The sequence below is a fragment of the Carya illinoinensis genome, chromosome 13 (genome assembly GCF_018687715.1).
Source record: "Carya illinoinensis cultivar Pawnee chromosome 13, C.illinoinensisPawnee_v1, whole genome shotgun sequence".
NCBI lineage: Eukaryota > Viridiplantae > Streptophyta > Magnoliopsida > Fagales > Juglandaceae > Carya > Carya illinoinensis.
The window spans coordinates 3,347,669-3,363,294 of NC_056764.1; the positions used below are offsets into that span (position 1 = coordinate 3,347,669).

A 15,626-nucleotide genomic window follows, 5' to 3' on the forward strand; every position below is an offset into this window, starting at 1 on the left:
CTTTCAGATCTAGAATTACTTTAATCTAGAATAGAAAGTCCTTTAATTTTTTTCTGAGTGAGACAAAGAAAATTAGAGGTAGCTAGCCTAGCTAGTAACTCATGAGCATCCTCCTCCTCTAGAGTACTTTGATTATTCACTAAGCTAAACTAAGGGTCAAATGTAGTTTGCACCCTCAAAATTATAACTTTGTACCTCAAAGAATTGAATTATAACAGACATTTCACCCTCAAAATTTTTTATTAATTTGAAAGTTGAAAATTGAAAGGAGTTTTTTGGTAATGATCTGTACCAACTTCAAATATAGAAAACTTGCGGAAAGAATGTAGATTCTACCATTAAAATAATTTAAAATTTATTTATTTTAGTGACATCCATGGCTTTGGCGAGATTTGTAGGAGCCGGGTGGTGATGAGATGTATGAAGACATGCATGGTGGTGGTCCAGCGTGAAAGTTGAGACACTCGCCTGCAGTTCCAAGTAAGCTGATCAGGGGCGCGCAGCTGTCCGGGTCCAGCAGGGGTGGAGGGGGGGGGCCCTAACAGGACACCCTTAACAAAGACTCTAGGTCAAAGGCCCATCTGGTCCCCCTGGCTAGTGGCTATACCCTTCTCTGCTTTTAAAATTTCTTTAGATAAAAAATTAAAAATAAATAGTCAGCATTAAACATTTGAATATTCAAACATCGTTCTTTTAAAATGCAGTCAGTCATAAATTAACGGTTTGATAGTCGTGTTTCAGAAGGCTTTTGCGTTTTCCGCTGTAATTGTAAAACGGAAAATTCTAATCATCATAGTATTATCTCATTTTCATTTTATTAAATATATTGTGATATATTTTTTATAATTAAATAATTATTTATTATATTTTTTTATCATTTAATAATAATAAATAAATCACATCTTATTTAATAAAATAAAAATATTATAATATAATTTTTTAATATTAATTTTATTTTAAATTTAAAAAATTTATAATAATAAGATGGGATAGTTTTAATTTGAGTAAAACCGTTTGAAAATCTGACAGAAAAGTAGAAACCCTTCTGAATCCAAGGTGTTTATTATTTTAATCTTTCGTAATGAAAACGAAAGCGAGAAGAAAGAAAGACAGCAAGCGTCGTCAGGAAGAATAATTGGTTATGGAGACAGACTTTTGAAACAGAGCTGGATTTGTTGGAACAGTTACATAAACAAAATTCCGAGAAAAAAGCACCATCAATGCGTCATTTTCCATATCAATCAATCACATGATCTTTAGTCACTTTGAAAGCCAATAGATGATGAGAAACAAGGTACAAGCAGCAATGACGGCTGACAAAATAAGAGTGTCTCTTGATCGCCGCCGTTTGATTGAACCTGCAAAAATGTTACCATGATTAATACTATTTCGGCTCTAAAGTTAGTGACCAATAATATCAAGAAAGCAGACTGGGAGGTACCAAGAAGACCACGGATTATGGGAAATTTGTCGCTTAGATGCTTCACTTTCCCTTGAACATCTCCGAGCAAACCCTTTTGAGAGCCTAGGACCTGCCTCGTTGTTTGAGCCTGACTAATCACATCATCTATCTGCACAACAGTGAATCCAACATTGCAAATTTAGATATTTATTTATCATTAAAGCTTTCATTCAGAAAGGCACCATATTTCCAGAAGTCCAAATCCAATGGACTTCTGGAAATATCAAAAAAAAATCCAATGGTATTTAAAGGACGATCGAGAGTTCAGTGCTTACGATGGTAAACAATGTATTTAAAAAAAAAGGAGTGGAAAAAAAAGGAATACAGTAGACCTGCACATACAGAATCTGCAATGCAAGCATCCATCCATACTGTGCAGATTTGAAGACGACAAGATAAGAATATGGAGAGACAAGCTTGAATCATAGATTTTCCAAACTTAGTTTGATGGAATCAGATACTGAGGGATCGGTGGAATAATGCATCAACCTCTATACGGCTACTACAGAGAAGCCATAATATGGATGAGAGAGAGAGAGAGAGAGCACTTCAATTTCAATCTATTCACACAGAAATTCATGGACTTCATGAAGCCTATGATAGACAATCAAAGCTACAATATTTCACCTTCTTACAATTTGCTATGACTATCAGCTTATAAGCGAATGAAACTATTTTTATTTTTTTCTTTTTTTTTGGGGGGGAGGGAGTGGGGGAGGAAGGGTGTATTCTTATCCAGGTATATGCTGATGCGAAACATTCCAGAAAAAAATCTGATCTTGCTTATTCTGGGGGACACGTCACACATCATGGAGAGTAGTGATCTGGCCTCTCTCAATTATCTTCAACCAGTTCTGAGTCAGCACCTTTTTTTCCCATTAATTACAAAACTAAAATCATCATTTTCGTGTAATCCAGCCCCAGACAAGATTCTTAAGCACAGGTTGGGGCCTTGGGGGAAAAGCCATTTCTGGTGCCAAATTCATCGTTAAAGTAATGACAGCAATAAGAAGGCAATCTTTCAACTGCTTAATTGTTTAACCATGTTGTATTTATTTTATAGGTAACTTAGATGTTTCACCATGTGGACCGCTAACATCCTGAACTGCAAGGATTGAGTATTCTCCAGTTTCTTCAATTTCCCAAAAGCTTTTCCTCTTTGTTAGTGTTTTCCAATACCAGTAGGTCAACATAGAATAACTTGTTAAAACAAAAAAAAACCATAGAATAACTCTCTGCACTAACCAGAACCAAAGTTATCTGATTTCTGTGGCCAGCACTTATGCTTTAGTTTTCTTAAGCCTAGAAGAACCTCCCTTCTGGGATAACAGACAGCCGGTCAACTGTCTTTACACCCATTTCCCTTGAATATTGACCTTCCATATCACTTTGCCTCATAACCTTGTCAGGTAGAAGTACACAAATATGTTTCCATGCCAACAGCACTACCTGCACAAACTAACAATTCCAGTTTTCCTTCCCCTTCCTCAAGATAAGAGGACAATCCTTTGCTACCTAAGTAATAGGCTCACATCAACAGTTCATGTCTCGAAAGTGAAACCCAATGTCTTGTGGGGGAAATCTTCCATGAGAAAGTTCATTTTGCAGTTGACTATAAAGCCACATAAAATAACTCAATGTCATCACACCTGAATCTTAATTATGAGATTTGGCTCACCCAAAAGACAGAATACTCAAGTTACTCTGAGTTGTTTTTGTAAACTTGAATACACTTCAGATATGAATGTCAGAAACTCTCAAACAAAAAAAGTATTCATAACAGTTGGCAATGCGGAAAGTTATTAAAATCCAAGGATAAATAACTTCTAAAAATAATTCTAATATCATGGATATAAGATCGGAGGAACCCACTCCAATGTGCTTCAAAAATTCCATGAGACCATTTATCAGCCAAAATGAAAACACAAACCAGATTAACTTTTTGCAATCAGTTGCTGAAATTCTAAAGCCATTGGAATAGTAGTTGCAATAGTAACTCAATCATTGTCCCTAGGATAATCTATCAAACAAAGTGTAAAAAACTACTTGTTGAGCTAGATTGCTCCATCTAGAGCCATCTCAAAAATTAATTTCTACGACATCAAATGCTAGACATTCATTTAGCTTTTCCTAGTCATGCTTTTTAACTCAACCAAATGTCTGCAGAACAATCATCTGATCTTCACTCCATATAATTTAACCATCTCTCTCTAGCACGTGCGCGCGCGCGCGCGCACACACACACACACATTTACAGTTCATCATGTATGCCAGTGGTCCCACGTCTAGATTTTAACAAATGATGCCATATATTACCCTATCCATTCATGCCCTACCAAGCCAAAAACCTAAAAATCTCATATTGATATGGAGAAATTTCTTCAAAAAGCGTACAACATGTAATATCACTATAAAATAGAATCTACTTAAGCTTACATGAGCAATACTTCCATGGATGGCTGCTCTCTCCCGTAGTAACTGCATCCTTGGGGACCCAGAGGCCTGCATGAAGTAGAGTAAAACATACCTTTGAAAAACAAGACAATGAACAGAATAAATAGCAACAATTAAAGAAAAACAGAAATAGTTGATGATAGGAGATAAGGAAGAGCTTTTAGCCAGACTTACCTTATACTCACTAATATCATCCCTGACTGAACTCAGAAGCTCCGCATGCTCCTTCATTGAGTTTATGTTTCCCTTGATTCTTCTAAATTCCTAAAAGAGAAAAACACCATTTCTTCATGGCACAGATGAATGTTGATGTATCACAAGTAATATAACAATGATAAGGTTCTGTATAAATGTCACACACAAAAAAAAAATAGAAAGAAGGTCACTGTGTAAATGTTGAAGCCACATGACTGAGCTAACAGTAAAACACAAACCACTTTCCCATGAAAGAGGATATTTGTTAGGAAGGTTTCTGAAATTATACAGTTGGAAAGTAAAATTGAGCTGGACTATTAACGTTCTTCAAAATATTATAAAGTTTTTTTTTTTTTTTTAAAGTGACATATCCAGAAGACAACATAAATCAGATGGTTTTTTTAAGACAACTTTAAACCTTACTAAACTGAGTACAATTGATAAAAGTAAACTGCAAGGGGGTAAAAAGAAGTAAATGACAGAAAATAAACCTGGGTAAACTCATGTAGAATATCTCTATGTCTTGCAAGCTTCTGAGTTACAGAAGTTGCTGGTGCAGCAGATGCAGCACATCGACTCATTGCATCATTTATATCCAGTAGCTTCTCAAGCAAGGATTGGATTTCCATTTCCATGGACTTCCATGATCTGCTGGACCCAACAGAGGGGGACCCAGTATCTACATATCCTGATTTCAAAATATAGATCGTCATAAGGGAGGTGCACTGACCAAGGTATTATGCATTTAAGTTTGAAGCTGACAAACCGATATGTGGAGTGCCATTTTCTAAATCATCTGTTAGTTTTTTGTAACACCGGAATGTAAAGCACCATTGCTTCTAAAAGCATACAATTGCACATGGATATTTTGACAGCAGAATGTGATGTACAAAAATAGAAAGACAAGTATTTTCTATTTCTATCTGTATGAATATTAACTTGGGTTTTGGAACGCTATTCATTTTGGGTTCATAATCTTCTCCATAATGCTTAAGAGCTTGGGGGGATATACCTGAATAAAGTGTCACTTTCTAAATCATGAGTCTACTGAGTCGATTGAATTCATGCTATGAGAAAAGTGATCCGACGAAGAAACACCCCCCCCCCCCCCCCCTCCCCCAACCAAAAAAAAAAAAAAAAAAAAAACCCGAGGCCCAAGCATTCTGGAAAAAATCGACTCCTTAGACCAGTACCATGTAACTAGGTTAGGACACTGGGAGAACAGGTATGAATGGCTCTTATTGTAAATATGAAGACACGGGAATGAAGAAATGGTTTTGGAAAAAACAGCCGACTGCTATAGCAAGTTTAGGGACTGCTATAATAGAGTTGAGTCCAAAAGTATGAAATAGCCTGTCCGAGAAAACCTCTCGCATTGCAATCCAAACTCACAACACAATTTCCCCAATTTCCCCAAAAACTTTATTAGATTAAATACGAAAGCGCCAAACTGATTTGCGTCTTCGATACTTAAGCACTGATTCAACACAATGCTGGCAAACTATATGAGCCCTACAAACTCAGTCTCCAGGAATACCCAGTTGAATACTTTGAATTTTGACTCAAAAGGTTATTTAGGATGCAGCCAACCACAAGAGCCTCCCCCATCTTGTTGGATCAATATAAAAAATTACGCATTTACAACGCCATGATTTCCCATTTACCATTGAATTCCATCCCCTTCACAGTTTCGCCTCTTTTTTAAACAGATCGGTAGCATAAATTCCAAAAGAACAAATATAATGATGGTTCATAAAATTTGGAACTCGAGGACCACAAATTTCCCAAATCCAACAGGGACACATCAATCCCAACGCCAGAGATATTCCGATTACAGAGAGTAGCTAAATGTAACCAAAATGCAATGCAGGAAACGAAGAAGAAGCAGCGAAATCAAACACAGAGAGAGAGAGAGAGAGAGAGAGAGAGAGAGAGAGAGAGGAGAGAAGGGTACCTCCTTGGGTGAACCTAGCGCCAAGTTTAGCATAGGAGGAGAGCTTGACATCGAGATCGCCCTCGATCTTCCGAGCCTCCCTCCTGAGTTCCTCCCAACCCGACTCCTGCAACTCCAGATTCTGATCTGTCATCTGGAGATCTCCTGATTCTGTCCGCCCTCCTAGTCTGGTTCCGCCTAACTTTTGCTAGTTTTCTTCTGATCCGATGGTGGCTATTGGTTCAGTTATTTCAGTTTTCACTCTGCTTGCTGTTGCTTCTCTAGACTGCTTTGGTTCTTCTGTCTTTGTTCGGAAGAGGATCGTCTGCTCTACTATACAGACCTGTACGAACGTGGATCTCCTGCTCTCTCCAACAAATAGGGACCCACCTCGGGCCTACCTTTGGCTAAGCTGGACGACGTTCCAACCATGATTAAAAATCATTTTCTCTGTATTCTTTTGGTATTTGATACAAACAAAAATAAAATAAAATACAATTCTCAGAAAATAAAGAAATAATTTTCTGAAATGATAAATGTAATCCTATTGGAGAATAACTTTAGATGTTATCATTAACTGTAACTGTTATTTCGATTTGATATTATCAATGTTTGGATTTTTTTATCATATGATTGGATTAACTCTTATAATCCTATTTATCAAAATATTGATAAAGAGTAATAATATTATATATTGTTGTATGATGAGTAAATAACGCGCACATCTTTTAAAAAATAGAAAAATTTATTATTAAAAAATTAATTTTATAAGTGAATTTAATATTTATCCACTTTTTATTTTTAAAGAAGGAATGTGTGCTTACACACCATTTAATTACATATGTCATTTCTTGATAAATAACATTACAAATAAAATAAAAATAAGATAAGAGAATAATGTATAATATTTTACAAAATAATGTTGTTATCAATTTCTTTTCTTTTTTTGAATGAAATAGAATTTCATTAATCCATCAAAGAACAATACAATTTGAGCACGTTTTGAACACAACTTGGTTTCCATGATGAAAACCATCTTAGGAACTTTTGCCTTAACTAAAAAGTTAAAATTTTGAACTGTCAAAGGGTTCCCAAGCTTTCGACAGTTCCAACTTAATATTTTCATAATGATTGGCGGAGCTAGGATCTAGCCTCCTCCAATACCTTATGGTTAAAAGTATCACACTTCTCTTTCTTTGCAGTCACCACTTCATTCAACAAATCATCCTAATCAATCAATCTTTTTTGTCCAGACAAGATGTCCAAACTAGCAGCAAGTTGACCTTGTGAACGGCCTCTTCTCTTCCACTTTTTGAGTCCCATCTGGGCAGTTTGATACTTGACTTGTTCTGAGTCATTCATATTGTTCTGTCCAGCAAACAAAGCCACTTCCTCTTGCAACACCTGAGCTGTACACATCGTAGACGTAGACTGTGTCTGCACATGCATAATGGGCCTTTTCACCGGATCAGGCCTAAGCCCATCCAAAGTAGCCAGAAAAGGCCCATTTAAGCCCATCAACTTTCCATTATCACCCTTATCGGTTATATCAAGATAAGGACTATTATCAACATCCAATACTTTTGAAAATTGAATTTCCACATCATTCGCACCCTCACTCCCCAGATCACGCTCCTTACTCTTCTCACTACCATCCCCTACCTTATTCAAAACGATCCCTATCTTATACCCGCCAATTTCGCTATAATCGGAACTGCTTCCTTTCTCAACTACTGGTGCATGTTCTTCATTCGGCAGCACCATCCTTCCACCATAGTCTGTACTACCGACAGACCCCTCTTCCTTGTGAGTAGTTGGAGAATGTTCATCCTTATCCCCTGCACTATCAATTTTAGATGCAAAGGATAATTTCCTTCTAAAGCCAAACTCCGCTCGAAGCCATGCTCCAAATTGCATGACTTTCTTCCCCTCTGTCTCCATGTGTAGAGTGTCAATTTGACACCCTAAAGCTTCATGAGTTAAACAACCACACTTGAAACATAACTTTGGTAATTTTTCATACTGGAACTGCACCCATAATTTCCTGCCAAAAGAATTGACAAAACATCCTCGAGCAACAGGCTTTTTTAGGGACAATTCAAGTTTAACCCACAGGTACTTCCCCCACCCTACACCATCTTCTGCCGTATCAACATCCAAAACTCTCCCTATTGACACCCCAATAAGCCTACTAAAATCCCTCGTCATCTGACCCAGCGGTAGGTTATGAATTTGAACCCATAAAGTCTCAACTTCAAATACAATCTGCGAAGGTTGAATTGCACTATCATACTGTTGCGGTGCAAACAACCCACTGTCAAAGAGCCATGGTCTTTCGTCCAAAATGCTCTCTTTATCAGCATGGGTATCAAAAGTGATCACAAAAGTATTCTTTGCAACTTCCTGGAATTCTGCCCTCTTGCTAATCCTCTATATTTTTCCCATTGCATTATTCACAATTTCCTTCCCCACTACACGATTAAGACATATTTTTCTTATAAGACTCCTTTGACCATTTCGCTTAACGTCTTCATCATCCCCTTCCGGGAACTCCAAAACCACTTCCTCCTCCTCAGAAAGTCGCAATTGTTTCCATCTCTATTCAATCTCATCTATGGCGTAACCCACACTCCCACAATTAAACTGACGCTAACTCTAACTTCACCTCCAAAATCGCCTTGCAACAAGAGACCCCAAAGAGAATACTCCCTTCTTTCTCTCTTTTTAATTCTATTTGTTATCAATTTTACTATTAAGTTACTTATAAGAGAAATAATATTTGCAGTCTTAAAATATGTAAGTTTAGCATATTCCTTTTGAAAAAAAGTAGGTAAATATAGAATTCACATAAAAAAAATTATTTTTTAAATAATAGACCTCACTTTTTTTTAAATATGATATTTGCAGTATTAAAATATATAAATTTTACATATTTCTTTTGAAAAAAGTAAGTAAATATAAAATTCATATGAAAAAAATTATTTTTTAAATAATAGACCTCACTTTTAAAAAAAAAAAAATATTATGGACTTGTATTTCCTAAAACTGTAATTGCCATTACTCTACTTACAAACCAACCCACCCATCCTGCTTTCCGAATGCTGATCTTACACAAAACGTTTTCTGCCGAAACTAATACGGATTCGATCGAACTACTTTGTTTGGGTTTTTACTTTTTCTTTTCTGGGCAAAAAAAAAACTCTTCTATTGGGCCAAGTATCACGTATCTCTTTTCGGGGGGTGGGGGGACCTGACTACCTGAGAATCACAGCTGGACTTAAGGAAATAGAACGGGCTGTAAAGTAGCTTGAATTCACTACGGCCCAGCTTCAAGTCTTCGTATCAGAGTTGCTCAGTCCTTTGGGTCACAGATTAATGAGCCGAAAGACTGGTCCAAAGAATCCACCACCTACTTTTTATAATCAAGTGTGTCGGCAACCCGAAGTGAATACGATTTAATTGCCGGGCTATAAATCCGGTAACCGAGTCTCATACACGGTACCGATCTACAGATAAAATCATAAAAGTGGGTGAGTGATGCGATTTTCGATCCAGATAAAATTCGGATAAAATCCGAAACCCGGTTACTCGAATTCTAGACCCGGATGAAAATAAAAATTTTTTTTTAAAAAAAAAAAAAAGAAGAAAAAAAACCTTGACCCAGATTATAAGAGTCTTTTACCTGGAAATGAAGTTCCAAGTCATTTTCACACGGTCACACCTTACATCATGATCAAGTAGTACTCTCATAAATATATAAAGATATATCTATAATTAATTAAATACAAAAGATTGGTTAACCGAATCACATTTTCTAACAAGTTATTTCGGTTTGAACTTTGACCAAATTAGCCAGCTAGATAGCTAGCTAGGTTCTAATTAAACTCGTGGAGCGCCTTCAAAAGCCAATCACCGGCCTCAATTATATTACTCACTTGAGACTATAAGGTACTTCTCAAGTGAAGCTTCTAATTAATTGCCACAAATTCTTTGATTATTCATGTACGGTCGGCCGGGTTCTAGATGATCTTCATGTTAATTTCAAATGCATGCAACGACTTGCATACTATATATATATATACACAATGTACGTTGAAACTTCCAAACCACTACATTAATATTGGACCCTTTTTAATTTATATGTACGTTAATTAATTATGGAGTGCTGTGCTATATAATATAACAATTTCTTTAAAATCTAATTTAGCATTAATTGCTTCTGCCTAAAAATCCAAATCTGATGTGAATTAATTGGGAAAAGCTTGAAAGGTATTGATCAACAACACCACAACAACAAAAAATAACAAATAAAGAATATTATATAAACACTAAAAACAAAGGTACTGTTGTTATTTTAACGATCCTTTTCGCAGCAGCTTCTTGCACATGACCTTTTCTTTAATAAAGTTTTTATTAATTATTATGGTGTGAATTTACTTGTATATATATGATCCTTTTATATTATCTAAATCAGCTAGCTAGCAGTTGATGGCAACCATTGTGATCAAATGGAATTTTATCACCATTTTCATTGATGATTTTGGTAGTCATTATAATATATATATATGTGTAGAACATTATTTTATATTTATTCATTATTTTCCGTTGGGATATAAATATTATACTTCGAAAATAAAAAGGGCGGTCGAAAATCAATTGTACTTTTTGTCCGATTAGTCAATTAGCTGAGATCATGAGAAATAATTTATACAAAATTTATTATAAGTGTTGTTAATACATGTTCTTTTTTTTTTTTTTTTACGCAAACGATATTATATATATATATATATATCAATAATTACAAAAGAGAGGGTAGTATCCTAAAAAAAACACATTAATATAATATTAGATACCGTTGAGTTTGAAAAGCTCATGCACTTTGTTTAAAAGAAAGTTGAGTACTGTACAATTAAAAAATTGATTTTTTTTATGTGGATATTATATTTATTCATTTTTTCAAAAAAAAAGCGTATAAATTACACATCATAAACCTATGCAATTATCATTTTTCAAAGTAAAAAGATTGGAAGATTGAGCAAAAGATCAGTTGATGATGTGTGAATACATGATCCACATAAAGTAGCTAGATATCAAGTTCTGTAATAGACGACGTTGGATGGAAATTAACAGCCAAGGACATCCTTTTCATCGAGTCCCACCTAAACATGAAGCTAGCAATAATGAATCGAGTTGATATTCTTCCTTTCACACCAATTTTTCGAAGTATACAAATGTTTTTCTTCTGTCCACAAGACACTAATTGTAATTAAATATATATGAGTGAAGAATCTCGATAGCCCAGATATATGGACAAAGAAGAAAGAGTCGTTAGAAACATCTTAATTGTTCAATTTGTTTGGATGTTTGTCTTTACAAAACATCATGGCTGTTGATGTCGTGTTGTACAGGCCACGACTCCTTGGCCATGCAGTACATGATCTTGTACGCAACAAAACAATACACATATATAGAAAAGTCCTAGCTAGCTGTCTTGATCTGTACCCCTCTAGATCATCTGGTCCAAATTAGGACTGCTGTTTTTCGATATTTTGAAAGAAAAAGCAAACAAATTAACATTCTTTATTCCAAAGCAACTAATTAAGTAAAATATTGTATTAGTATATATGCAAGTAGATTTAAGACGCTCGTATTGTCTCTGAATCAGATGCCAGTTCAGCACTGGAACAATACGAACAGGCAACATGATGAAAAATAATATATCTAGTACTTATCCAACATGAGTAACATATATAGACACTTGCTAATTGAGACATAAAGAGATCAAATGATTTGTACATGATAATCTGTCTCGTACAGTACTTTAAATGTAATGACATTTTTAAAATACACTATATTGCTTATTCTTTTTACTTTGATATATTTTTTCAATTAAAAAATAGAGAGAAGTGATACTTATAACACGTATCCATAATGTAACATGTTTAATGTCTCAAAAAAAAAAAAACATGTTTAATATTGTTAATGTGACAGACATGAAATTGAAGATTAACATTATGCGACTCTCGGCATGGATCTTAAATAACATAAAGTATGGAAACGTTCAAATTCCCAATAGACATAACTTACGATTAATTCCATCATTTATTATTATTATTTTTTTTTTCAAGCAAATTCATTCGGTCTTTGAAATTCATGATGTCGTTTTACAGTCTCAAAATCAGATTTGGTCTCTGACATTGAAAAAAAAAAACTCGTATTATATATATCAAATAGTCACAATAGCCGCTATTAAAACTTTGAAAAAAAAAAAGTACTCCTAGTGTTTGGTTAACCAGAACAAAAAATCTCATCTTATCTCATTTCAACTCAACATTACATATTTTTCAAATCTCAATACAAAATATAATAAACAATCTAACTTTTTCAAATTCCAATACAAAATTAATATTTAAAAATTATATTATAACAATATTTTATTTATTACTATTTAAAATATCTTATCTCATCTCATCTCATCTGTGCAACCAAACGGGTGTTTCGATCATTTTAAATAGGAAAAAAAAAATTTTGTGTCATTTTAGCTTGCATGATCTCCATGGCTTAAATCTCCAAATGAAGTGTGCTTTCTGTTAGAATGCACAGCGGAAAGTACCTCAGGCTTAGCTTAAAGAAATGCTCCACAAGTTTCTCCAGTGCGACAAAAAATCAAGCGTTTTCTCTTAGTGGTAAAGTGTACTACGTAGTTATAAAACTAGAGTAACACTTAATAAATCCACAGCCTATAAACTATTTCAAGAGAGAACAAGTGCGAGAGAGATTTTCACTATTGTGATTGATGCATCAATATCAAAAGGAGGGGGGCTATATATAGCCCCCCTACATGGCTGGCCTTCAATACGCTGGAAACGCATGGCTTAAAGCCATGCATTTACCGGCTGTGTAACGCATAGCTTTAAGCCATGCGTTATAACGCATGCAACCAAAGGGGGGGGTCTGCCCGTGTGGGCGCCCCCTCCATTTAACATCTCTCACTCGCACACAATGGGCATGACCCTAGGTCTGCATCTCTCTAATGTTCTCAATCTTGTTCACACAAGTAAATAGGCCGTGCGACCACCAAGCATATCTTCAGAAAGGTGGGAATACATACACTAAATCTCTCCCAGAGAAGACTAGCATAGTAACATCCCTAAAGTGTTTGGTTATGTCCTAGACTCATTCGATCGCATCAGTTTAAGCATTTTCGAAACCCTCTTGAGTTTCAGAAAACTCAGAACAATGCTTGACTATCTCTAAATCATTTCAATATGTTCACAACCTTAGTCGCTACCAGTATGTAGCGTCATAGTTTGACGTCAGCAAACACTATTGAAGATGCGATATCGAAGAATCTTCCCTTTGCACTCATATCAGTCAATTTTGGTCAAACCGCTTTCCCAGCAATGCCTCTTTAGACCGTATTAATCATGGCCATAGACAACATGCCAAAGTAGCAGACATTATAACCTCCATCTTGTGACATAGTCAAAAGTAAAGGACACTTAAAAAAAATGAGACTCACACAGTGAGAAAGAGGAGAACCATTTACTCACTTACTCATTTGGTCGAATAAGCACATGTAGTATAAAATACATGCTACGGTGGATTTCTCTTTTTTAAAGAGCATATGTCTATATCAACACCGTATAGATCTTAGTCTAGTCGCTCCTTAAGCGTCTAACCCGAGTTCCTCTATTTGCTCGCCTCCAAGGTGTCAAAGAGGATCTCACATCTGGCTAACCACAGGCTACATAGGTTGTGGGGTAACCCATGCATAGTCCTCTGATTGGACCTGATCTTAGCTCCCACTAAAATCGACATATCTTTGTGTCAACTAACTTTTCCACTTAGACAAGTATCTTAGAACACAATGTCTCATCTCTACTCGCTTCTCAAGCGCTAGAGGCGATCGCTCGTGTGAGTGAGCCGATCTAAACCTGTTGACATATCTTGTGTGTGAATTAGAAAGACAATACGATAAAGACAATAACTGAATCATATTGTATTAATATCCCAAAGGAAAGGTTACATCTCAATGTCATTTGAAACACAAAAAACATTTACAATCTACGTAGTCCTAGATTCCTAGCATGAGCCTCAAAGACATCTCTTGCTATAGGCTTCGTTAAGGGATCAGCAACCATGCGACTTGTAGAGAGGTGTTTCAGAACCACTTCCTTTTGCGCTACCATGTCTCTGATGTAGTGATATCTGATATCTATGTGTTTGGTTCTTCCATGGTACTTAGAGTCCTTAGCATATGCGAGAGCAGCCGTGCTATCGCAGAATATTGTCACTGAATCTGAAGAATCCGTGCCAATGTCTAAATGCTTGAGGAATCTCCGTAACCAAACAGCTTCTTGAACCGCTGCAAAACAAGCTATGTATTCTGCCTCCATGGTGGATAAAGCTATACAGGGTTGTTTCTTGCTGCTCCATGTAATGGTGCCATTGTTGAGCAGAAAAGCATACCCAGTGGTTGATTTACGCTCATCTAGGTCACTGCCCCAGTCGGCATCGCTGTAACCTTTTAGCTGCAAATCTGAACCTTGATAGCACAGCACATAGTCTGCAGTTCCCTTGAGATATCACATAATCCTCTTGACTGCTTTCCAGTGAGCCAGTCCGGGGTTAGATTGGAATCTACTCACTAGGCCAACTGCATAGCATATATCAAGCCGAGTACACATCATTGCGTACATCAGACTACCCACAGCATTAGCATAAGGGACATGGGCCATCTTTTCCTTTTCCATTTGAGTCTTAGGACATAACTCTTTAGACAAGTTCTCGCTTTTTGCAACAGGGGTGTCAATGGGTTTACATTCACTCATTAGGAAATGCTCGAGGACTTTCTTTATGTAAGTCTGTTGGGACAAACACAAAAGTCTCTTTGAGCAATCTCTGTAGATCTTAACTCCCAGAATGTATTCTGCTTCACCCATATCCTTCATCTCAAAATTGAAGGATAACCACTCTTTTGTGGCGACTATCAACCCTTTATCATTTCCAGCTAGTAGTATGTCGTCAACATATAATGACAACATAATGAAACTCTTCTTGGACCTTTTGACATAGACACAATGGTCCTCTGTGATCATCATAAACCCATTCGAAAGAACGGCTCGATGGAATCTGAGGTACCATTGCCTAGATGATTGTTTTAGGCCATATATTGATCGTTTGAGCTTGCACACTTTGCGCTCTTGACCTTTGACCACAAAACCCGTTGGTTGATCCATATAAATCTCCTCATCTAGTTCTCCATTGAGAAATGTTGTCTTAACATCCATTTGGTAGAGTTCCAAATCCATGTTTGCTACTATAGCTAGAATCAGGCGAATTGAAGCAAATCTCACCACTGGTGAAAAAGTTTCCTCATAGTCTATACCCTCCTGTTGGGTATATCCTTTCGCCACTAAGCGAGATTTGTACTTATCTATCGATCCATCCGACTTGCATTTGACTTTAAGAACCCATTTGTTCCCAATAGTCTTACGCCCTGTCGGTAGATCAACCAGATCCCAGACCTGGTTAGTCTTCATAGACTCAATTTCATCATTAAGAGCTTTCATCCACTCA

At 36.2% G+C, this 15,626-nt stretch overlaps 1 protein-coding gene across 1 annotated transcript; it reads right to left on the reverse strand.

The window, feature by feature from the left end:
• Positions 1-1,153: 1,153 nt before the first annotated feature.
• LOC122292953 (Golgi SNAP receptor complex member 1-2) lies at positions 1,154-6,426 on the reverse strand. The gene is made up of 6 exons (XM_043101533.1): positions 6,066-6,426; positions 4,603-4,799; positions 4,091-4,180; positions 3,899-3,964; positions 1,442-1,571; positions 1,154-1,358 (listed from the first exon to the last, which is right to left on the reverse strand). Exons 1-6 carry the CDS (start codon positions 6,196-6,198, stop codon positions 1,261-1,263), a joined length of 714 nt encoding a protein of 237 aa, XP_042957467.1. The 5' UTR covers positions 6,199-6,426; the 3' UTR covers positions 1,154-1,260.
• Positions 6,427-15,626: the final 9,200 nt, after the last annotated feature.